This window comes from Betta splendens, chromosome 10 (assembly GCF_900634795.4).
Source record: "Betta splendens chromosome 10, fBetSpl5.4, whole genome shotgun sequence".
Taxonomy (NCBI): Eukaryota; Metazoa; Chordata; class Actinopteri; order Anabantiformes; family Osphronemidae; genus Betta; species Betta splendens.
In genome coordinates, this window is record NC_040890.2 from 18,394,127 (window position 1) to 18,418,264 (window position 24,138).

At 47.9% G+C, this 24,138-nt stretch overlaps 1 protein-coding gene across 2 annotated transcripts in view; it reads left to right on the plus strand.

Annotated features, from left to right (window-relative positions):
• Positions 1-24,125, plus strand: part of LOC114864907 (ribosome biogenesis protein SPATA5-like) — a 44,190-nt gene extending 20,065 nt beyond the window's left edge. The window contains exons 1-3 of one of the 2 annotated variants that reach the window (XM_029165916.3): positions 7,570-8,226; positions 13,784-13,948; positions 23,719-24,125. In XM_029165916.3, coding sequence (XP_029021749.1) covers positions 13,790-13,948; positions 23,719-23,898 — 339 coding nt within the window. In that variant the 5' untranslated portion in view covers positions 7,570-8,226; positions 13,784-13,789 and the 3' untranslated portion in view covers positions 23,899-24,125. Of the gene's footprint in view, positions 1-7,569; positions 8,227-13,783; positions 13,949-23,718 lie in introns of those variants that run through there. The other variant, XM_029165915.3, reaches the window with a different exon arrangement.
• The last annotated feature ends 13 nt before the right edge of the window (positions 24,126-24,138 follow it).

Genomic DNA, 24,138 nt, shown 5'->3' on the forward strand with positions numbered 1-24,138 from the left:
GGAAGGCAAAACAGAGAGACACAGAGGAAGGAGTACAGCAGGAGTAACGGTGGGAGGAGATAGGAAAGGGTGGGCGACGGAGAGAGAGGGTAGGATTCACACAGAGGAGGAGGCGGGGGGCATTCTTTCACAGGGATAATCTGCAGGAAAGGTGCTCCACACACGTGCATGTGCACATTTGTTTGTGTGTAGCTGAATGTGTGCTGCCTCCTATTTATTCAGCGCAGGTTCATGGCTCCTCTGCATGCTATCATGCTCCGGTGATAAAGAGCTTTTCCACAGCCCATCAACGGGGCCTTATCAAAACCCTGATCGCACTGCAACCGCCTGCAGAACCTGAATCACACCCGCTTCTCAGTCCTCCGCATGCTGAGGACCCCCCAGGTCCTGTCAGCACAAAACGGATCCATGCAGATGCTATTAGTAAACAAAAGTACTTAAATACACTACAGAGGACATAAATATGGATAATGGGCGCAAACGAGACAGGAGACCCTTCATCTGAGTTAGTTTTGCTCTAACGATCTTTATCTCAGAAGACCTTTGCTCTCAGAATGGGTTTTACACAAAATTGCAAGCAGGCGGCAGAGAGGACGTCTGATTGGTGTACTGCTGCAGCAGTGTTCTCACCATCCATAAGAGGACTTGTTTGTGCAATCTTGTATCAGCAGCGTCACAGTAACGCTCAGATTGAAGGATTTGTTGCAAAATGCTGCCAGAAGGTCACTGCCAGGGAACATTCTGCTTCCTGCGAGCCACAGTTTGATCCAAACTGTAAATGTGAACCTGATTTTGCGAAGCTGAAATGTAGAATAATTTGGGTCTTACTTCTAGCAAATTACATAGGAATGTATCCACTGGCTCTTTAGGAACCCTGCGGAAAATCAAGGTGGTAAAGTAAGAGAAAATAAGCAGATCCAAATCTGATCTTAACTGGGGAGACAAAGGCTTGTTGTTGGAAAACTGGTGACTTTCAGTTTGTAGCTTGTAAGATTTAAGATTGAGCAGTTGACAACATGTGAAAAGACCAGTTTATCTTCAGCTGTTGTTTTCCTGCCAAAGGGAATCACCGAGATCCGGAGCTGTTACACAACCAACGGTGCAGTTACTTAGTGGATTTCTTACAAGTAAACATAATGGAGGCAGCTTTATTGAATGAGCTGGTTGCATTGGTGAGGTGGAAACCACAGCTATTCTCTGCTGATGACTCACCTTGGCGCTGTCTTTCTTCTTCTGCAGTTTAGCATCGTAGCACTTGGATGTAATCTGTCAAAAGTCACTGCACGCGCCAAAGACATGAGTCAGTTCACGTTGATGCCAGAAACACTAAGATGGACTTTCTCTGTTCTCATCTGTGGTACATGTGATGATGCAACATTCATTCTGTTGCAATTTAAAGTAGTTTAGCTCTTAGGAGGAAATCTGAAGAGATTATTTATAAATTAGATGCAAAAACATCTAATTCAACATGTGAAACCTCAAAGCTGAAGGAACAAAAACAGTGCAAACATAAGTGGAGCTACTCGATCCTGACTAACTATTACTAGGATGGGGTCTGGATGCGTTCATTGCTCCATTCGTGTCTAGTCATCCTGGAGAGCATGATTCAATTACTACAGCTTACTGTAAGACAAATACAAAAATAGACTGGTGGGTGGTGTTGGATTTCACCTTGTACCCAAGGTCAGAATACTGTAAAATAATATCCCCTTGTAAAAGGAAGGATAAATGTCTGCACACAGGGCGTTGCTGAGTCGACTCAATAGAGGAGAGTGCATGTATTGCAGGTTTTGCCTTAAAGGTGTTAAGGCGTTACCCACCTCAGTGCCTAACTCAAAAGATGGTGATCTTGCAAACAAGTGCATGTACGACATCTTTTTACGATTGACCTATTGCTTATTGTGGGGAACAGAGCTGGGCTAATGTTTGCCTAAGGCGTCCACCATGCCGCCCTTCTTTATATGCAGTCTATCCATGGCTGGGATGCTGTGATGACCCTTGAGCCTCTCTATAAACCCCCTATTGAACCTCTTCGCTCATGTAAAGGGTTTGTCTAAGCCGCCTCATTTCGAGTGACCTTGTGGCTGCAGTGTGTTATGTGGCTTGTGGCGCTGACCTGTCACTCCATATCCATTTCCAGCATCCAGTCTCATCCACCAATGGCAGAGCACCCCCTCCCCCCTGGCTGTCGCTATAGAGACAGCCAGTCTGACCTGGAATGCTGCTGTTGACGGTTTTACTTTTCTTCCAGAAGAGCTGAAAGTATCAATTAAGCCAGTAGCGGGCTCTTCATACATACCCCCAGCCTCACCTCATCCCTCCCCGGGTACATAACTCATGCAATCGGAACTCGAGGGGACACCAATTTGACCAGATTCCACTTTCTCAAATTGCAGGAAAACACACTTAACTGATGGGCTGTTCCAACTTGACAGGGGCCTTTGTTGTGTGCCTTGACCCTCCCCTCTCCACCCGACGCTCCTCCCCTCACCTTCCTGTGGCCTGTCTCTCCTTCGTGTCACATAACAAGCTAAGAGCACACCTTTTTCCACCAGACCAGCAGGTCCCTCAACAGGCAGCCCTTTGACGAGCACGGGGGCCTCTTCAGGCATCTGAAGGGCCATTCTCCAGGGTCAGGGACCACAGGGGAAAGTGTGTAAATGATACCTGATGCCATGTAAAAAGATCATTTGATAGCTCTAGATAGACGGACATACCTGTCAACATGGCAGGACCACTGCAGAGCACTAAGCTGAAGCCGCAGCACCGTCTCATCTTGCAGGACAAACTTTTGTTGATATTGTGAACAGTGGTGATCAGTTCCTGGTATATCATGAGAATTAAACAGAATGGGTTCCACTGTCTTTGTCTGGGACAAAGGTTTGAGCTGTATTTTTAGAAGTTGAGGTGAAACAGGCCTTAACAGGAAGCAGCGTGCTAAAAGAGACACTCAGTCAACACCTTCTGCGTTACCCGTTCTTTTTTTCTTACGCTACTTCACAACCACCTTGTTTGAGTTGTGTTTGTTCTCGATGTGTGTTACCATGTGAACTCAAACTTTAATATTTGCTTCCCCTATTTTCAACTAACCTCAAAAAAGCAATAGTTAACAAGTGTATGTGATCTTAACAACTACACCCCATGATTTCATCGGCGAGGCGATTCATTGCTGTGAAACGGTGCCAACGCATCCAGAACCCTTTGAGGTGTGGGACTGCATGTGCAGTTTGCTTCGGCTTTCAATCTCTCCATCATCGCTGGGAGACATTCCTCGATGCACCGAATGGGAAGCACGGTGTGTAATTTGCACTAACTGAAGGAATTATTCAGCTCAGTTCAGCTGCTCCAAATTTGATGGGAAGTTCCTAAAAACAGATCAGTGATTTCAGAAAGGAGGTCAGTGATCACCACATAAATCACCTTCCTATGGCAGAGGATTGCCCAGGAGCAGATGTGATTTGGGCACTTGGCACAGCATTGGTCTACTGGCCCAACCCTCAGACCATAAACATGTCCTTCCTCAACCCCAAACGGAGGCTGCAGCAGCACAGCGTGCCGCCCTCCCTGCACCTCTCCCTCCAGCCCTCCCTCATTCTCTCTGTTTCAACACATCCCTCGCTCAACTTCCTTCCTGCCCCACCCATTGAATTTTAATACCTGCCTGTCAAGTTTTCTTCTTTTTTTTTCTACCTCCCCCCTCCTTTACCAGACCTTTGCTTCGTATCTAGTAATTACCAGAGCACTGAGAAAAGCCTTTCATTTAAAGGATTGGCAATTATCTCAGTGGAACACAATAAAATGACTTCCCCTCCAGAGGAAGGGGAAGTTTGAGCTGCGGTACGCCGCTGCATGTCGCACGGCCTCACTCTAAAGTGTCAGCAGAGGTGGGAGTCCTGTAGGAGGTGGTTTTTTGCATATATTTGAGGTTTAAATTTGTATTTTTCCATTGTCCTCTCCAGCTCTGGATTTTGGACAATCAAAGCGAAGGCTGAGAAAAAAACACGGGTCGAGTGGTACATTTTATTGCCAGAGATTTGTTCCCTCTTGTTGTTAAGTCGCCACTCTAGAAATATGAACGCAGTTTAAATTGAAAAGGGTTGAAACAGCTACCTTTAACCAGCCTTGATTTAGAGCTGTGGCCTCCTGTTCACCTCCAGGGGAATCTATAAAGTTGTTCAGGCCATTGTAAATAACACTTTTATGGCACTATGGGGGGAGTTTGATACTAACCAACACCACTGCTTGGGACCAACACCACTGCTCGGTTAGATCAGTAGATTTCTTTTTTTAGAGCTGGAGTCAATTTTTGTGTGACACAGCACACAAAAATGTAAATGAGCATAAAGTTGTAAAAATCTAGTATTTGGGAAAGTGCGGAAAACAGAGACTGTTACGTTTGGCTGGGAGAACTGGTTTTAGTGTTTCAGGCTGTGTAAATGTAGAACGTGTTAGAGTCCGATCGTAGAAGACGACGCTAAAAATGCCACAACTTTGCCAGATGTGATAATGTGCGTAGTTAAAACAGTAGCGGCCTTGGTTGTTTACAGCAGCACATCAACATACTGGGTCATCAAGCCAACTGGTTTTTCTACGGGTCTGAGCTGAATGAAGTGGTGCAACCTTCTTTCTTCAGATGCCGTTTCCACAGCTTTAGCATCGATATGTTGTCGTGTTTAAACTCCGTCTGCTTCACTTTGTGTTACTCACTGGAATCATTTAATCTGTGGCAACATGAGACTGAGAAATGTTGTAGCAGTAAAACCTGAGCTGGCAGCCTGCTGTGCCTGCACCAGCTCAACTGGTAGCAGAGACGGTAAATTTTTATAATGGTTATACGTATTAGCACTGATGACATTATGGCAAATTTCCACCCAATAAGTTAAATGTGAAATCGCCAATCACAGAATTCTGTTGACCTAGTTCCATCCATCTTCAAAGGAAGAAGACACAAACCAGATCCAAGACTGTAATCCCTGCTCAAGGGCACTTCAACATAGGCAGGAGGAGTCAAACCACTGACCCAGTAAGAGGTGGCTCATCTTCAGAAGTATTAGTAGCTAAATTATTGGTCCCCATCAGGAAATCAATCAAGAGATGACGTCCACTAGACTCTAATGCTTCGGGGAGAAGGTTACTACTTGTTACTTCAGTCCAAAGTGTTGAAAAGCGAGTGGCCCCACATCGTTGTTTGTTTCATCCCATCCTATGATTTCCCAATTACAAATGTGTGGATGCTTCATGTGCATTGAATGGCAGCGTTTGCCTGCCTGGATGCTGGTGTTGACTTCCTAGCACCGACTTAGCTGTGTTTTCACAAGCTCCTCTGTTCTTCTACCCGCCTCGCAGCCCCACCTGTCGAGCAAGAGGCAACGTTTGGCTGGAACAGCTGGTTGCCCTGGCAACACTTTGTGCCACTGCAGTGGATTGGAACAGGAACTGGCCTATCCATGTCAGTCTGCAGGCAGGATCTGGGCCATGCCTTGTGTTAACAGATTATCTGATTTCCATTCAGACGGCTCGGGTATCGGCCCCACTCCTCCACTCTCTGGAAAAGCGACCCCGGCCAGCTCCTTTCTGAAAGCCCCCAGAGCCCTCCTCTCTTCTCCCATTTCCTGTCTTAATTACGCACTCCTTTGTGCTGTTGTTTTTTTTCTTTCCTCCCTCCTCCTCTCCTGCCTCCCATTCTTGATCCTTCATACCCTCCCTTCTCACTGTCTGTCTCTCGCTCTCTCTGCTTGTGAAGAGATGAGGAGATTTTGAAGTTCAGAGTCCATTGCAGGGACTGTCCTTGGCTCCCCACCACCACCACCTCCCACAGCCCAGTTCCCCTTCTCCCTCCTGCCGTCTCTCCACCTGAAAGGGAATACTGTGTTTTCGATGCATAAAAGGCTTGGCTCTGTCAACAGGATGAATCTACCAGGGCCCATGGAAAACATACTGAGAGCTGCAGCTACAGTTTCTCTGAAAGGCGAGAGAGGAGGCAGAAGGGGAGGGTGGATGGGTGAGTGAGGGAGGCAGCTGGAAGGGATTACTGTGCAGTTTCATAGGCAGCACAATTACAAACATACCAAGTGTTAACTTGGCTGTGCAGCATAACACCACCGATGATACTCTGGTTCTGGAATTGAGACAGGCCTTGTTTTTCATTTGTGGGAGCACGTGTGTTTGAGGAGGTGTTCACAGCGGTGCACGTTCACAGACAACTCACACGTACACGAAAGCCTCGCAGTGAAAACAAAATAAGAATGTTGAGGTGTTGTCGACACAATGGCCGTGTAAACCAAGTGGGCACCTTTTCTGTGACAAAAACAGGTCTGTCACCGTCCTGCAGCGGATCCGGTTACCGAGCCAAGACACCGAGGCAGGACCCAGAGTGGGTGACCTTGTCTGTGGTGAAATCTGACACGGGTCTTCACATGCTGCATGGGGGATTTTTCCTCTATCTCGCGCTGCTGCTCTCGTTCGGCCTTATCTCGTGCAGTAGGTGGCTAATTGCGCTGATGTTGTAGATTCCACTCGGCAGCTCATTGTTTGTGTGCAACACAGAAGAACAGTAAAGCAGATATGGTTGGCCTGTATTTAAGTAGATTCACACACTTTGATTCGTTCTTTGAGAAAACCACAGAATTGTGTGGAATTGTAAAACTGGGCCGCTTTAAGGAAGTTGTTTTCCTCATTAAGCTGAAATAAAGAGCAAAGAAGCAAAACATAATTTTGAGATCACATCAAGTTGCAGTCAATTATAATAACAATGTAATGTGTTATTTTCTTATTTTGACACATCTGATCCTTGCGTTTTGTCTCCGTCTCCTTTCTGTCTCTCTGGAGACGCACACGCCCCTCTCTCACCAGCCATCCTCAGCTCAGGATGAGAGTAAACAAGCTAATGTTTAGAGTTCACAGAAGTGGAAACTGATCCGGCTGAGTCGGATCTGTCACTCAGCAACGCGCCTGTTTATGTTTGCGTCCTTGGTAAGTATCGGTGAGCGGCATCGTGTGTGTGAGTGCTTTAATGTTAGGACTTGGAGGGAAGCAGGAGACAGGTTGTTGGTGGCCTCTCGACCTGCGCCCCATGACGAGGGTACTGACAAACGATGATGACTGTTGAGATTATGTAGGAAGTGATAACGGCAGTGATGGGAAAAGTGGTGATGCTGGTAGTGAATGAGATTTATGATTGTCTGGTGCCAGAATGAAGCGTTGATTGATGAACCTTTTTAAACTCAACCATTTCTTAGCTCTTAGTGCAGAGCTAAGAAATGCATGTGTGTGTTTGTTATTACCCAGTAAACATAAAACCTTCTGGTCTCACCATCGTGGTCTCAAATATGCAGTGTGTAAACATCCATCAGTCCTGGCTGCCTGGCAACCATCGCTGTCAAAGCTGCAGTGCCTATAAATAAAGTCACCTGTACTGGAAACGTTTAACTGCTCACATGTTTGGGGGTTTTTTTATCCATCTCTTTGTAACTGCCTTCGTCTCTCTGGAAAACAAACGTTAGCAGCCTTCATCGGATGAGGCTGTTTCTAACAACAACTTAGTTATGCACATAGTTAGACGACCTGGACCAGTCCAGAACTGCATGGCAGCTCCCACAGTGTATGTCCAGCCTCTAACCATCACTCCGGCAGGAGCTTGAAACTGAGAAACTGCCACTAGACCACTTTTTGCAGAGTCACTCAGTTGAGAGGACAGATTTCTACTTTTTCTTTTTAATTTTGTTTCATTTTTCACCTGTTATTAACTGCACTCTAGGGAAGGTTCAGTATCGTCCTTCAATTCCCTGACGAACATTTATACTGAGTTGCTTTAAGCGTTCTTTTGACCTTGTGGTGTAGATTTTGACCAGAATGCTGCTTCACTAATTTGCTGCACATGTTGGGATTTAGTTGCATTAATGGGATGAAATACTATTATTACTACTACTATTATACTATTTTCATTCTGAACTCATCAAAATATTCTGTAGGTGGAGAAGAGTCTAGATGTTGTTACTCTGCACATGTCACAGCTTAAACAACACAGCAAAGTGAATGTTAGCCTTGTGGCTCTGTTGAAATCTTCAAAGCAATAATCCCTGACGTCCTGCTTTCTTCTTTTTTTTCCGCACTACTACATGAGGAGGATGACAAGGGCTGTCAGAGAAACACAAAGCACTCAGGGTTGCGTGTTAGGAGCCGCCTGAGTGGCACCAAGCCTAACAAGAGCCCGGCAGGGTACCCGAGGTGGGTCCGGCACCTGCAGTCTGTCTCCAGGGGAGGTGTGTGTGTGTGTGTGTGTGTGTGTGTGTGTGTGTGTGTGTGTGTGTGTGTGTGTGTGTGTGTGTGTGTGTGTGTGTGTGTGTGTGTGTGTGTGTGTGTGTGTGTGTGTGTGTGTGTGTGTGGACTGGATCCGTTTGCAGCCTATGGTTCATAGAATCCTGGTCACACAATTTGCACAAGCAAATATAAGAAAAGATTATGCAAATATTTTATCAACACTTGAATCGGTGGCTTGTAATTAAGCACCCCTGAAATGTTGGGCCTCCTAAACTTCCTATTTCAACTCATACTTTGCAGCTGTGAAATCATGTTTTTTTTTGACACGCACATGCACACGTACAGTACCCCTGATTAGATTGGCTTGTTATTGTTGGACTGTGCACGCTAGGTTGAATTCGGAGGCCCTTCTACCCTCGTCTACATACTAAACGGAGCCTCGCACTGTAGCGTGGGGATCCTGCACTGATGAGGTGATAGTGGCGCTGAAAGCTCAGACGGATACAGATGAAATAGCAGCAGAAGTGTTTGCAGAAGAAACACACAGAAGTTGGTTTGTCCAAGGAGAAGATGATGACCAGGGCTTTGGAGGGTGCTCACTGGCTCTGGGGCAGATTATGGAAAGCAGACCTTAGCGAGTTTACACCCAATGTAAGGCCACGCAGATTTAAAACTGCGAACTGTGGACAGCTCACAGGAAGCGGCTCTTTGCAAAGCAAACATGTACTTTATGTCAACTGCTTCACTTTTTTATTTTGTGCTACAAATGTACATTTTGTACATTTCACTGCGGCCTCAGTCGGTTTTCTTCACCTTGATTTTTTTGGACAGTGGCCGTTCTTATTTTGGGGTCAGCCTGGCTTGTTTTCACACTCAGGGACTTTATTGCAGCCCCCTGGGCAGCTTTAAAGGTGTGAGCACCATCAACCCGATCTCCAGAAGGACAATGACCACAGCTGCTGCTATCTGTCTTTCCTGGATCCATCTGCATTATCTAGTCTCACTATAAAAGCTAACAGGTGTTACCTCTCACTGTAGAGACCAAATACTCAACAATTAAAAAAACACACACTCTGAATGCAGCAACATTGGTGACACACTGTGTTGATTTTGTGTGAAGGAGCTAAACGTTTGGCCGTGAGGGTCCAGACCACAGCCGGGTCGTCGCCAACTAACACAATTTCTTACTTGTGAACTCACAGAACAAACAATGTTGAGATACTGGCATCACAGTTTCACCATAAGGGCTTTCACTGTTTGATGTCGAATGCAAAGCTATGAATTTATGGTTAGCTTCATTTGAGGAGTGGCACCTGATAAAGAGCAATGCAGATAAAGACAGGGACAAAAGAGCAGAACTGACTTATTTAATTAGGCTTAATTAAAAGCCAGGTTTCTTTAGGTTGGTCCTAAAACCAGTGCTTCATTTTGTTCCAAGCTTGATGTTTTTCAAGGCGTTGTCTGCGCTGTGTTGATCCCACATTGGGGAAATGAGTCTCTGCATTCAACCCATCCCCTGGGGGAGCAGTGGGCAGCCGCAGTGCAGCGCTCAGGGAGCTAGTGTAAAGTGTCTTGCTCAAGGACACACCTGTTGCCAGAAGCGGAGCTTGAACCTGGGACCCTCAGCTTCCCAGGCCAATGCTCTACCTTCACCTATCGTTTATACCCTGGCTTGAAACTACAAGTGCTGACTTCTCCCTGCATGCAGAACACAGCGGGTTAACAGTTATTTGGCTCGTGGACACGGTGGCCTTGCCTGCCGGATGCAAGTTTGACTCGAGTAAAATCCAGAGTGAAAGGCTCTCATGTTTTTGAATGGTTGCCAACTCTCTCTCTCTCTCTCTCTCTCTCTCTCTCTCTCTCTCTCTCTCTTTAGTTCTCTCTCTCTCTCTCTCTCTCTCTTTAGTTCTCTCGCTCTCTCGCCCTCTGTGCTCTGCCATACCCTCCCCTTGTTCTGATTTAGTCTTTCTCTCACTGGTTTCCTCCTCTGATCCTCTCCCGAATCAAAATTAGGACTGACATAAAGCAGGTCCAGTGTCCCTCAGCGCAGCCCTGACTCGTCCAAAGTGATGTCACCGCGTTAGAATGATGTGGTGTGAAAAACTCTTCAGCAGGCGGTTTAATACTGCTCTAGTTGAATGTTCGGATTTGTGGCATTTGGAGGAACTGAAGAAACACAGTCGGTCGGTGGCCTGAGTAGAAAACCGAATCTTTGGGAACCTTTTATACAACAATGCTGCAGGAGTAAAGTTTGAGAGTGCTGTCAAATCAAATAAAATCAAAAATTCTGGATCCCCTTAAAGTAATGAGACAGTGGCTCGTTTCCAAAGAGCTCCCAGAGTTCTCACTGTCTGCACCTATACTTGAATAAGATGCGTGTATCGGTAATGAAACACGGATGAAAGGTTAAAAACCTGTTCATCAAAAACGACTTCAAATGTGGCACAGTTTTAAGAGGGTGTGTTTCATGATTATATGTGAAATTACATGTGCCATGGATGCATGATGCAGGAAGGATTCTGCCCCACACTGCGCTGTGCACCAGCCTGTAGCTCCTCTCTAAAGATGAGCATCCATCCACCCATGAGCAGTTGCTCTGTGTGTTACCAGCATCTCTACTATCACCACTGTACTTCCATGAGGTTGGACGGTAGCCAATTATTAAAGTTGTGTGCTTTCTGTTCCCATTACGCATTTTATTTATGCGCATTTGTTTTGTTTTGTGTGTGGTACTTAAATCCAGGGTGGCCCCTTTCCGAGTCAGCGTGACTCATCACGGCCTCTGAGGATTGTAGACTGACAGGATAGGAAACCACATAGAGCAAATGCCTTCAGGCAGGGAACAAACCCAGCTCTACCTCCTCAGGCTAGTCACCCATTCACCCAGACAGCCTGCTATCAGACTGGATGGATGTAGGAAACAACACTAATAAAAAGAGTCTTTAAACCCAGACTTTACCAGATGTGCGGGGAAGGACTTAGTCATTCCAGTCGTCCCACTATTTCCTTTCATTTTTCATTTGAGAACTCCATCAGCCGAACAGATCCGATCTTGTTTCTTCCGCGCCACATCGAGGTGTAGCTCCACCACCTAAGAATAAAACACACCTGAGTTGCGGGGGCGTCTTTTCTAAACAGTTGGTAGACATAGCTCAGAGCAGGTCAGAATGAAGCTGGCCAAGAATGCGCTCAGCTGCAGCGCTCCAAGGAGCAGATTCCCAGCATTCTTCGCTGGCTAGGGAGAGGTACTGGCCTTCACAGATAGGAAGTCGTCTGTCATTAGGGGGTAATCACTTCTTGAGCAGCATTGCAATGCCTGGAATGATTAGTGTTGTTATCGGCAGTGAAACTTGGCTTGGAGGAAACACACGAGGGATTCCTCTCACTCGTGTCTCTTCTTTCTCTTTTTGAGGGTTTTAATCAGCCCGACTGATTCAGTGTTGGCCCCGGTGCTTGACTGTTCTCTGGAGGCTGGTCAGCAGTGCATGGGCCCAGCCTCAGTATTAATGTTGTTGACTCAGAGCTGCTCTGTATTTCTTACCCAGGGGTATTTCTCATTACTAATGGCTCGTGTGTAATGAAGCCTGTCAATGCCAGTGGGTGCAGTTCATCATACAGATTGGTGTTAGATCACCAGAGTTTTGTTGCTGCTGGTTTGTTGTCTTCCATCCACTTGGTTTGTGTGAATTCCTTAGTCTGACTAGTTTGACCTCTCTTCCCTTTTCTTCCCCTCATTTGTTTTTCGAGCCCAGACTTCAGGTAGAATGATTCTGTTCAGTGCTTCAGTTCTTGCCCAACGTGCCCAGCTGGGTATTTGTCTTTTGGGGTCCCTCCCCACTCTCCTACCCCAATCCCTAGATCCTTGAGAACAGGAAGTATATCTTCTTAAGTGATGGATGGGCCCCCTGCTCTTTCTGAGAGGAAGGGAAAAAAAAGTTCTTTCCCTTCGAGGCAGTCAGATGAGTTTAGCAGTCCAAAGCTAAGGGTCGGCTGTTTTTTGGGAGCGCTTTGGAACCCGCTGAGCACCTAGAAGCCACGAGCACGTTTAGGGGGTATTCCCAGATAAAGGATGTAGGTCCCGCCTTGGCACATGACTCAGAACTAAACAAATGAATCCAATCAGTGTGTGTGTGACTTACGTGCATTCTTTCATGCCAGCGTTTGTTTGTCAGTGTGCCTGGGAGTGTCTGTCTGTGTGAGCTGTTTGGCCGGGGTCAGCAGGTTTGTTTTGGCAGGCGGCCACTAGATACTTCCAGAGTACGCAGCTCAGGAAGTGTCCTTGGCACATCGTCAGCGTAGCGCAGTGCGCTGTGGCAACTGGCTCGACCTGATGTGACAAACAACCGCAGACGCCAATTCCCACTGCACCCATTTCTCCTCCTGCACATCAACAATCGCACAATACTCAAAAAACAATGAAATGTGCAGCGTGTTATTTTGAACAGCGAGACCCTCTCCTCAGACACACGGACGAGTTGGCGACCTGTAAAGCACTGGCGTTCCCTTTGATGGTCCCTTATTGTTCTGCCGGCCATGGCTCTGTTGTGGTTACCTGAGAGGAGCTACTGATGTTTGTTTCTAGTTTCCATCCTCTCATATTCCGTACACAAACACAAAAAGCACCAGATCCAGACTCCAAGCATTCCAGCAGCTCCTGCCTCAGTCAGGGGGACTTGATTGACATCTGACAGGCATGGGTCATTTGGTGGGCTTTGTCAAACGGCTCTAGTTATGAGGACTGAGGCTCCAGAGTTCATTGATGGTGGTCTTGTCCCACCGTCCACGTGTGGCTGGAGGTTTTGATTATAGCCCTTGAACGTTGCTTTGTTGTTCTGTTGTTGTAGTTGACTGACTTCAGGCTTTCAAGGATGTGTCATAGACTCATGCTGATATCTTGGAGACAGTATTGAGTGGTTGTCAACTAAAAAAGGGATTTTGTTTGTTTTTGTGTCTGTGTTTATGGATAATAAATCTTAAGTCTGCATCGGCCTATTGAACCAGCAAACTCTGATCTTCAATAACATTATCAAACTTCTGTCTGTCAATTCTGTTAAGTTTGAGCATTCGGAGCAGTTTGAAAAGCGAAGTGATGACTTTGTGAATAGTTCAAAGGTTATAGTTATAGTATTGTGGTCCCTCCGACCTTCTCTGCTCGCTCCTGACGTGACCTCCTGCATGGCTTGCGTCTGCATATGTCTCCTGCCTTGTATTCGCCCAGAGCCACAGCCCCTGTCTTTACAACCAGGCCTGGCGTGAGTGTTACGAAAACAGCAGCAGAGAAACTCAGCTCCAGTTGCTGCTGGTCTCTTTTATAATATATCTTGTATAATTATACATTGAGAGAAATGTATTTTGTTATGTTCACATCTGACTGGATGGAAATCAAAAATCAGTTCTGCAAACTGTCCCAGAATAAAGGGCAGTTCATTATTTCCACCACCCCAAGCATTCACCAAGCAGGTTCAGTGTCTTTATATATGTGATTTTATAATCAGATGTGGACTGTCTCCTCTCTGTCCCACAGGCTCTGATGCGTCCAGGTCGCCTTGACCGCATCGTCTACGTGCCTCTTCCAGACGCTCCAACTCGTCGGGAGATCTTTTCTCTCCAGCTCCGTAACATGCCCGTGGCTCCGGATGTTTCTGTTGATGACCTGGTGACTCGGACCAACAAGTATTCTGGAGCTGAGGTGAGTTCAGTAATATTTGAATTGTTCACTGTCTCATGAGTGCAACTGGAGAAGCAACACCAACCACGTATGTGAGTTCAAACCTGACGATTTCTTCTCCCGTTCAACCAGCATTTGAACTCAAGGGTTTAAGCTCAGGTCCGCCTTAAAGAATGGACATTTTTACTTCTTGGCTGCTGCTGCTGCTGCTGCTGCTGCCAATTAAAACAGCGCATCGTGGCTCCAGCCTGCGTCTCTTTATCGTGGTGTCGACCTCTTGTCTGCACTGTGTCGCCGAGCGCCTCGTGATCTCAAAGCAAAGTGGGAGTTATGCTACAAGCGCTCCTTTGTGTGACACATGGGCCTCAGCATTCGTCTTGTGCCTGGTTTACATTGTCGCGTGTCCATTGTCCATGGCATCGACAAACGGCAAACCCGAATGAGTGGTGCAGAGTTTTGAAAAGCATGTGTCACCTTTTGACCTCTTGGCCTTTGAGCATTTCCAGCGTACATGACGGTGTGTTTGGGTCTGGGCTCAGTGTTTACAGCGTTCTAGTCCAGACTCTGAGGATTTGGTTGCTTCTCTCTATTCATGGCTTGCTCTTTGTCAGACAAATAGTGTTTGGCGTTGACTCGTGGTCCATGCACGACTTGACAGGAAGAAAAAAACATTCCCAGTATGTCCTTTAGGCTGAATGTGAGTCCCAGCCGTATGTTTAGACGTAAAGGGCTACAGACATGATAGGAAAGTCATGCTGGTGAGCTGACACGCTCAGAAAACACGCGTCCGTGGAGGATCACGACGGCGTTGTACTTCGGCCGCCTGCGAACACACACATCTCATTGTTGTCCCAGTCATGCTCGCTGCGTGACGTTTGTTCTGTCTTGAACTGGCTGAGACTGTGCAGGAGTCAGGCTTGTTTAGCTCTAAACCTCCTCAAAGAACAGCGAAACCTGCTCCTTACTATAAACAGCAGGATTTCACATGAGTACACTTTATTTGTTCTTCTCACATTTGCATTTTTTTCCATTTTCTGTCATATTTATAATGGTTTTCTACGTGGTTTTTGCTTCTTGATGATGTGAAACAGCCAACGCCCAGTGCAACTCAGGGTCATGGTATTATAAGCAGACCAACGATCAATCGATGAATTTATTTAATCATTTTTATTTAATACTGGTGTAGATAATTCAGCTTTTGATTTGTTCTGAGATGGAATCCAATCAGAATAGAGGCACAGAGGTGTTTGTGTCCTTTCGTCTGACATTGTGATCCTCTCGAGGGCACGCTGAGGTTATCCATAGGGCCTCCTCATATCCTGAAAGTACATGCTCTCCCCTGATTCCTGACTCGGCAGCCCCCACTCAAAAAAAGCAGCCTAAAGCAGGCGTACACCTGGAGGAGGTATGCAGCAGGAAACCAATCCCCCGCTATCAGGTGTTGGGTTTGACATCGGGGTTTCTGGGATAGTGTCTCATCTGTGGAATGAAGGTTTGCAGTCACTTGCCGTGGAGCTCTTGAAGCCCCACAAAATATCAAAGGCATGCCACAGTGAAGCAGATAAGAGCTGGAACGAGGCAGAAAAACAGCCCAGTCTCACCTGTGAGCGTATTGTATTTGACATACCAACGCTATAGATCAAATTAGATTAGGTGAAACCGTACGCTCCCCTGTTCACTGAGGGGAAGTTTGACAGAAAACAGGATGCAGATAAGCGAGCAGCGCCAAACTGGAGATAACGCTGTGTTTACAGGAAGAGAGCACCGAGGGACGAAGGCAACACATCAGCAAGTAAATGAATATGTGACCGTCCAAAGACGCGCTAGCCGCTCATACCATGACTGGACTTACTCCATCATCAAGCCTTTTATTTTGAAGGGGCTGAGGGGTGAACGTCCTGCCTCGCTGTGCAGAGTAGCTGGAGCTTACGTTTCACAGGCAGCATCGGGCCCACGCTGGCACGGAGCCAAGCTGCAGGAGGAACCTGGTGAATGTGCAGCAGGATGCTTGTTTGCTGCTGGAGGCCATGAGGCAGACTCCCGTTTCACTTTTCATGTTCCTCTTCTCACTTACTCAGATTATATTCTCTGTCTGTCAGCTGGATGTATGAGGGCTCTGCAGTTGCGTGACAGAGCTTTTGTCAGCGGCAGCAGGTGTCGTCACAGAGGCTGAACAGACTTGGTCTGGTCCTTCAGGTTACTTGTTAAATGATAATCCACCGTAAGGTTTACTTGCCGTGTCCTCGTTGCTTTATTTCACATGACGGCTCGGACAAGTTGCAGGTGAGCCACCGAGCTTCTGTCAGAACCAAATGACTTTAATTACATTCCTGGGGTTTTAGAGTTTGAAAGCAGAGGAAGACAGGGTCAGGAAGAGGAGGAGCGGGTCACGGGTCACAGGGACGATGCAGTCGTTCTCAGCTCGGAGCTAGAAGCTTGTTAAAATCACTTGTCTTCCTACCTGCCTGAGTGACATCTGGTTTCCAGCCTGCGCGCGCACACACACACACACACACACACACACACACACACACACACACACACACACACACACACACACACCTTTACCTCAACATCACGCTCAGCCCAGAAAACTGCTGCCGGCTCTCCCTCTCCGCTGCCATCGCTTCCCCCGAACAGGAGCAACATTTGATACCGTAATCGCAGTGTTGTCATAAAGACGAAGAAGAGCTTAACTCGCTGGTGAAGAAAAGGTGTGATGCTTCTCCACATGTCGCTTTTTTTCTTCTGTTTGCGATCAAGCCCCGACAGGAAAGGACCTCGAGGATTTATTGCACCTTGTCACCGACGTGGAGTCGGTTCCAGGCCGTGTTCCAGGACCCTGTTGAAAAGCTGTAAACTGTAAACACGTTTCAGAAAGTAAAGACAAAACGGCCAAAAGTACACGGTGAATAACTAAATGTTTTACTGAATGAAATCTGCACAATGCTAAATAAGAACCTTGGACCTATAAACATCCTGTTTCTCCTGCAGCCCATGTCGTCTGGCTGTAATGTCAGCGATAGGAGCTGTATATCACTCACTACTAATTGATTAGGGAAAAACACCCAGCATAGTAAGCAAGCAAAGCAAAACAGTAATTCAGCTTAATTATAGTGTGTGAGACGAGCAAGACGACTCGCTGAGAGTTCATGTTGTCAGGTTTCACAGCTGAACAAGTGAAAACACCGAGCGAGAAGCTAAAAGCGGTGAACGGCCGCCTGATGCAGCAATAAAAGCCTGTTATCTCATTAGCAGATGCTCGGATGTGAATCTAAACCAGTCGTGTTTGATCTTGTCCGGATGGTTGTTTTCCACTGCAGTTTGCTGGGAATAAACAGGAAAAGGCTCAGAGTCGTTAAGACGTGTGGTGACGCTCACTGGACACAGATGGCACAAGCTGCAGCTCAGGTCGTGCTGCAGACCTCGCTTCCCTGGGCTTTGATTGACAGGTGCCTCCAGGAAGCTGGATGGAGCATCAACGCGCGAGCGGCGGCGACACGTCGTTGACAAAATGAGGATTTCCCCGGGAAGGTGGTGTTTAGATGCAGGACGCGTGGAGGTGACGACAGCTGGGATTTCACAGCTCGGCGCTGCTCTCTCTTTAATCAGTGCGGCGTCTCCCGAGAAGCTGAGCGTGGGGCACATCTGCAGCTTCTCGTCAAGCAGTTCATGAGTCAGGCCCTTATTGCATCAGTTTGTGCTGTTATATATTGTTGCATTAGTTTGCCCACGTCTGGCAGTGAGTTAGAGATAAAGAGTTTCATCACACACACACACACACGCAGAAAAACCTCCCTCACAGGAAGACAAATGGTTTCCTCTTAACACCTGTTGTGGTTGTGGCTGTTCCTCCTCTGGCTCTGTGTGTTGTCTGTCTGATTTATGACCAGGTATTTGTTGTTGCAGAGATTTTTATCACCAGGCACAAAAAGGAAAAAAGCGTCAACAAAACGCCGCCGCTGTTCAAATAACACTGGCATTAGACGCCGTGTGACGTGGGCCCTGGTGGAATGTTGGAGTCTTGTATTTGTGTGTGTTTTATATCCTCTAAGTGTCGGGGGCTGAAACCAAACGGCCTTTCACACCTCTGTAACTGTGAGCCTCGCTTCCTTCCAACAAACCTTTTGTTGTCGTGAATCTGTTTTCTTTGTCGCGCTGCAGGTTAAACAGAGGTTACAGACTCTCCTGCTGTAGCCTTCAGCCACACGCTGCTGTGGCTTGTTGAACCCAGTGGATTGTTTGTTGGACCAGCTGCTTGATGCTCTAGAAGGTTCTGGGGAACTGCCCGTTGCCTCGGGGCCTGACGGCGTGGCCTGCAGCACCTGCATGGTAGCACCCAGCGTGGCAGCGAGCGGGAAGCGTCAGTGGGAGGTTTCCACCTCAAAGTAGCACCTGCACCTTGTTTACATTATCAGTGAGTCATGCAACGCCGAGCGTCTCGGGCGCGACCAGCGTTTCCTGCGTGGCTCACGGCGAGTCTGCCTTTCTGCCTGTTTGGAGGCACATGCTTCTTTTCTCATTGAAGCAGCGCGGAGCCGTGCTCTCGCCTGAGGTCGGTGTCTGCTCGTCTGCTCGTCTGCTCGGTGCGGTGGGGAAACGTCCACGGCGCCGGCGCACTTTCATCATCACAGCTCTCTACGAAGCCCGAATTCCTCCGCTGCGAGCGCAAGCATGTGCTCGCTCACCCACAGCTCGCTCGCTCCACACTATTTATGAGCGTGTCCCATGTTTCCGCTCTCTCCACGTGACTCCCCTCCCTCCCTGCTCAACCTCACCTCCCCCTCTTTAACCCCGTCTCTCTCGCCTCGCAGTCTTAAATAGGTTTCACATGGAGCTGTGGTCAGGCCTTGTTTCTTTTGGCACAGACATGTCGCTGCAGACGCTTCCTCTTGGACCATTTTTGCGTGAAACATTTTATTTCTAGTTGAGAGTTTGGTCTCTGCCACCTCCACATCAGGTGATTTATGCATTATTTCATTCCCTCTGAGAGCTGGATGCAGGACGCTGATGTTGGACTGCACTGCTCCACATTAAAGCTGTGGCTGCACACGTGCACGGCCCGGCCTTATCAGTGCGCTGGAGTGTGCGCAGGGTCCAGATTGATGAAGAGGAGGTTTTGCAGGAGGCCGGGAGGGGACGGGCGAAGCCGGGGGGTAAACGTGGCTGTTTGTGCAGGAGGGCGGTGGGGAAGACGGGATGTAGCCGCTGTAGACACAAGGCTGGATTGATAGTAAACACACAGTGCAGGTCCAGAGGATTTGCTGCCGGTGGGCCGGCCAACAAGCCCTTCATTAAGGCCGTCTGATACACTCACTGGCGCCTTTGTTGAAGTAGGAAGCGAAAGGTCCAGCAGACAGATTTGACCCGCGGACGCTGGTATGCGCTGCCGGCGCTGCCAGAGGTTTATTTTGGTCGCCCTGAACAGATTGCCTCACGGCACGCGCCCCTTCGCACCTCCTCCAGGAAAAGTCCCTCTTTTTACACTTTATTAGTTGTGAGCGTGGATTTTTTATTTCTGCTTTTAAAGACTGCGTCTCGTCACTGAGCTTCTCCATCGCTGCTCCAGGACCCAACATTATCGCCGTCTCTATTTCGCATCTTCATCTAATTACCGATGCTGACTTTTCACTCCACTCGTATATATTCTTCTTTGACACGTTCTAGTGCTAAAAAGTGTCGGCTGTGTTTGTGTAGCCCCCTTTCAGCTCATGTCCTTATTTCTATTCTGTTTTCCTTTGCTGTATCTCGTTACCACGCGCTGCTGCCGCGGCCCAATGATCTCTCTGGGGTGATTAATATTTAGTGTTGTCTTATCTTACAAGGACAACAGGACCTCACATAGTGGCTGGACGCGCGGTAGTATATCACCCTCAGCCCTCAGCCGGCGTGGGGTGACGTGTGGCTGCGGGGGGGGGTCTAAAGACTGCGGTTCTGCCCACGGCTTCACGCTGTGACAGACTCATGACTGAAAGCACTGAATCCAAGTCACTGTCTAACGGCTGCGCCACAGTTGGAGTCAATGATTCATTTGCTAACGTTTCAGAAATTATGAACAATGTTACTATAGGAATCCTTCATTAATAAGGTCATCGGCAGCATAAACCCATTAGCCTTTCGTAAACATTAACCACGCTTTACAGCAGTGAACTTGTTGACCTACTGCCGGAGGTGGAACTAGAGTCGCATTAATAATCCACGTGTAAATACGCAGGGTTTCTCCCTTGGAGTCATAGAGGACACACAAGGCTAATGGCCCTAATCATGTTTCTGTGCACTTCAAGCTGTTAATAAGTCGTTCTGACGTTAACGAACACATGCAGTAGGATTACGTGCAAATGAAATAAAAGCCCTGGACCTGCACCAGGATCCAGGTCCAGACCTTTGGCCTCCCTGTTTTTCCAAACGTTGGACCCATCTATCATCGGTCCCGGACCTCGTCCTTCTTCTGGTACCAAGCTGTTCCTCTCATCAGCTCCGCCCCCTGAGGCTGGTGCTGGAAACCGCTTTTTCTGTTTAATTCAGGCATCGTGTGTGTCTCCTTAAACCTCTTGAACATCAAAAGCAGATCTGAATGGCTTTTCCTGCCTTGTGACAGTGGAGGTGAACGCCACTGCCAACATCCACAGAGACCCCCCCCCCCCCCCCCCCCACACACACACACACACACACCGCTCTCACTGCGCCAGTTGAGTCCTACTGACAGAGTGGTGAACGGACTGTGCGACATCTTTCTTAGGAAGACTCAAGCTTGAACACATTTGTGTGTGTGTGTGTGTGTGTGTGTGTGTGTGTGTGTGTGTGTGTGTGTGTGTGTGTGTGTGTGTGTGTGTGTGTGTGTGTGTGTGTGTGTGTGTGTGTGTGTGTGTGTGTGTGTGTGTGTGTGCGTGCGTGTGTGTGCGTGCGTGCGTGTGTGTGTGTGTCGGGTTTTTGAACCACCAGGGGAAACTGGTCATTAGAGGAATATGTGGAAACAAGGATGTGGTGCAGGCTCCAATTGAGTATCTATCACTTTTCCAGCGCGCTATTAAAAAGCTGTGCGGTGCGAGAGGCTCTGCTGACGCTGTGTAAAACCAGAATGACTGACACGCTGCTGCTGACGCTGTGTGAGGAGGCTTTAAGCTCCACAGCATCGTACTGGTGAAAAGACACCATCCTTCTATCAGAAAGGATCGTCCTCCGTGGATCAGCTGATCACTTCTGCTTCTGGGCGCTCGTCACAGGCCGCGCTGTTCAGCTTTGACTCGCTCTCTGTTCGGCCTCGTTCGTCGTGAGTCAGCGCGTTTCACCCGTTCCTAAACCGAGAAGCTCCTAATTCTCCCTTTTTTTTTAAATCTTCATTTGCTTTGCCGACTTTGTGACTGGCCGCGTGCCACGTTCAGGATCTCCGCGCTCGCCTCACATCACCATGAAGCAGCCACTGCAATGCATCAGCTTAACCCCCTCCATATATTTAAGTGATTGCTAACGTAATTTATGGAGGGAATGAAAAATAAAGTATGCGTTGCAATAAAATTTAAAAAAAAGGGAGCGATCTATAATTTATCTGCGCTGCCACAAGTCAGGCCTCTGTGCCACGGACACCCCTCCACACACACACACACACACACACACACACACACACACACACACACACACACACACACACACACTCTCTCTCTCTCCCCCTCCTCCCGCTCTCCCCCCTGGACATGCGGGAGGCCGGCTCCGGGGGTTCAGGGGTTGAGGCCGACGCTGGACGTTGGCTCCGGTCGAGGAACGCCTTGACGTTTACTAACAGCCCGGCTCTTTGGCCCGTCCTGTTTGCCTTTGTGGCTTTTCATTTTTTCACAGGCTGCACGGGCAAACACACAGGGGGAAACACTGGCTTGTTGATCGCCTTCACAGACCCGCTCATAAACCCGCTGAGCATGAATGTAGGGGCCTGTGTGCGTGTGCGCGACCTTACTCCCGGCTTTTTTCCCCTCTTTTTTTTAATAAACCTGAGGCTGCTGCGGATGTAAACAACCAAATAATTATTAACTAGAGAGTCATGAGACCGAGGCACAAAGACGTTAACGTGTCCTGGAAGTCGAGTCTCAACGCAAATAAGAAATTGCCTTTTGATTGTGCAGCTTTTGTCTGTTCCTGTTTGGATGTTGCTTGGGAACAGCCCTGAACCAACATGTGGCGTCTCTCTCTCTCTCCACTGGCTTCGTTCCTTGTGCGCTCGCCCTCACTGCGTTTGTAAACAGGGAAGCGGGATCCATGGCCTCATTGTTGTGCATCATTATTACTGACAGGCCCCAATGACTTGAGTGATGGGAAGCCCTCGCACACAACGCGTGTTTACGGCGTCGCTCGCTGGCTCGCAGCAGAAGCAGAGGGGGGAAAACAGGCCTCACATCCTGACATCTGCGAAGCACCTGTCCTGAGCGGCGCATGCGAGCGGAGCCAAGGCACATTCACGCAGCCATCTCCCCTCATTCTACTGTCTGACCCTGAAAAACACCGTGACCGTCAGCTGGCAGCCGTCTGCCTGTTTTTTCCTGTCTCTGCATCCAATCCGTATATGATGATGATGATGATGATGATGTCATGTTGATATTTATAGACATCATTTACAGATATTTAATAATAAATGACTCTTCACTTACTTGGAACATGTCAGCTTCATGAGACGCTGCAAGGTCTAAATTATGATCTTAACTTGCGACACAGGAAGGTGAGCGAATCAAATGATGCTTGTGATCTGTAGGGGGCGATACTCTGTAACCTTGGACCCAGCACCGGATTAAGCACTCACCCAGGTTTAGCCAGTGGGAAGCCACTTGGAGACTTGCGTTTGGTGTGTTTGTGGATTGTGCTCACATAGAGGACAGTGAGCAGCACCAGCAGCGGCCTGCGGTGTCGCCTGAGATGCGCTCCGGTCCACTGAGCATTGCTGCCACTCCCACTGCTGATGGATCCACAGCGCTGCTGCGTCACATGAGCGGCCTGTCCCACTAACCTCCCAGCAGACGCCACCAGTGGCTGCACTGGGCCACGGCTCTGGTCACAGAGGGCTGTGGGGGGGGGCACTGGAAAGGTGCCTGGCGTTCGTCAGCCGCCGCCACCGATTGGGAAGTGAGTCACTTCTTTGGCGTGTGCAGAATCTCCCCCAAAGGTCAGCAGCTCTGCTGCAGCGCTCCCGCTCGGCCGTTGCCTAACGCCACCGACGCTGCAGCAGAGTCTGCAGGAGGAGAAGCGGGGGTCTGTGCTCCGGGCATAGTGGATCAGAGATGCTGGTGAAAGAGCGGCTCTGGGGGGAGGCAGAGAATGCGTCCCTGCAGCCGAGGGACTTTATATATAACATATAACTTTCCTACGTTATATGATGACTGTGAATTTAAAACCTCATTATGCTCTGCATCAATTTTTATATGATGCACCTGAGCATAATCTGTCATTTCAATAATTACACGTTGGACTCAAGTCATTTGGCTGATTGTCTTCTCCAGCGTGAGGAAGTCCTCCCACAGCGCGTCTTTCTCTAATTTATCTGAGGTTGCCTCAGGAATTATGAGGTTTGTGCTCCAGTGCAAATGGTAATTAACATAGAATTAACATAACTCATGATGTCTAAACACATCGGCGCTTCCATAGATGATGAAATGTTCACTTATGGTTGTTTAGCACAAATTTAAATGATCACTTCATTTGTTCGCACGGTTTCTCATGCCTTTAAGTTGAAGGCTGCATATCCAGAATGTGACGCTCCGTTGCCATAGCACTGTCCTGTCAGCTGAATCTGTGTCTGCTTCCTGTCCCAGATAGCAGCAGTATGCAGAGAGGCTGCCCTCCTGGCCCTGCAGGAGGACATCAAAGTGGAGCGCGTCCACGCCAGACACTTTGAAGGTGCGCTGGACCATGTGAAGCCCCGGATCCCTGACTCTCTCATCCAGTCGTATATCAACTATCAGCAGCAGCACAGCAGCATGTGCTTCTTTTGACTCTGCTCCTGTTCACGAGGTCAAAATAAGGATGTCATTCTAATTTTGTATTAGAAAATATATATTTTTTTGTCCTGGTCTGTTGGTTCAATCACCAATGAAGGGTTTCTATGCCATTAGTTGATAATAAAGCCTCTGTTTATTAGCCATTAGTTATTGATCATCAATATTATTGTTGTTTGAGTATATAAATATTAATAATGTATTAAATGCATTATTTAAGTCTTTTTTGTCTTCTGT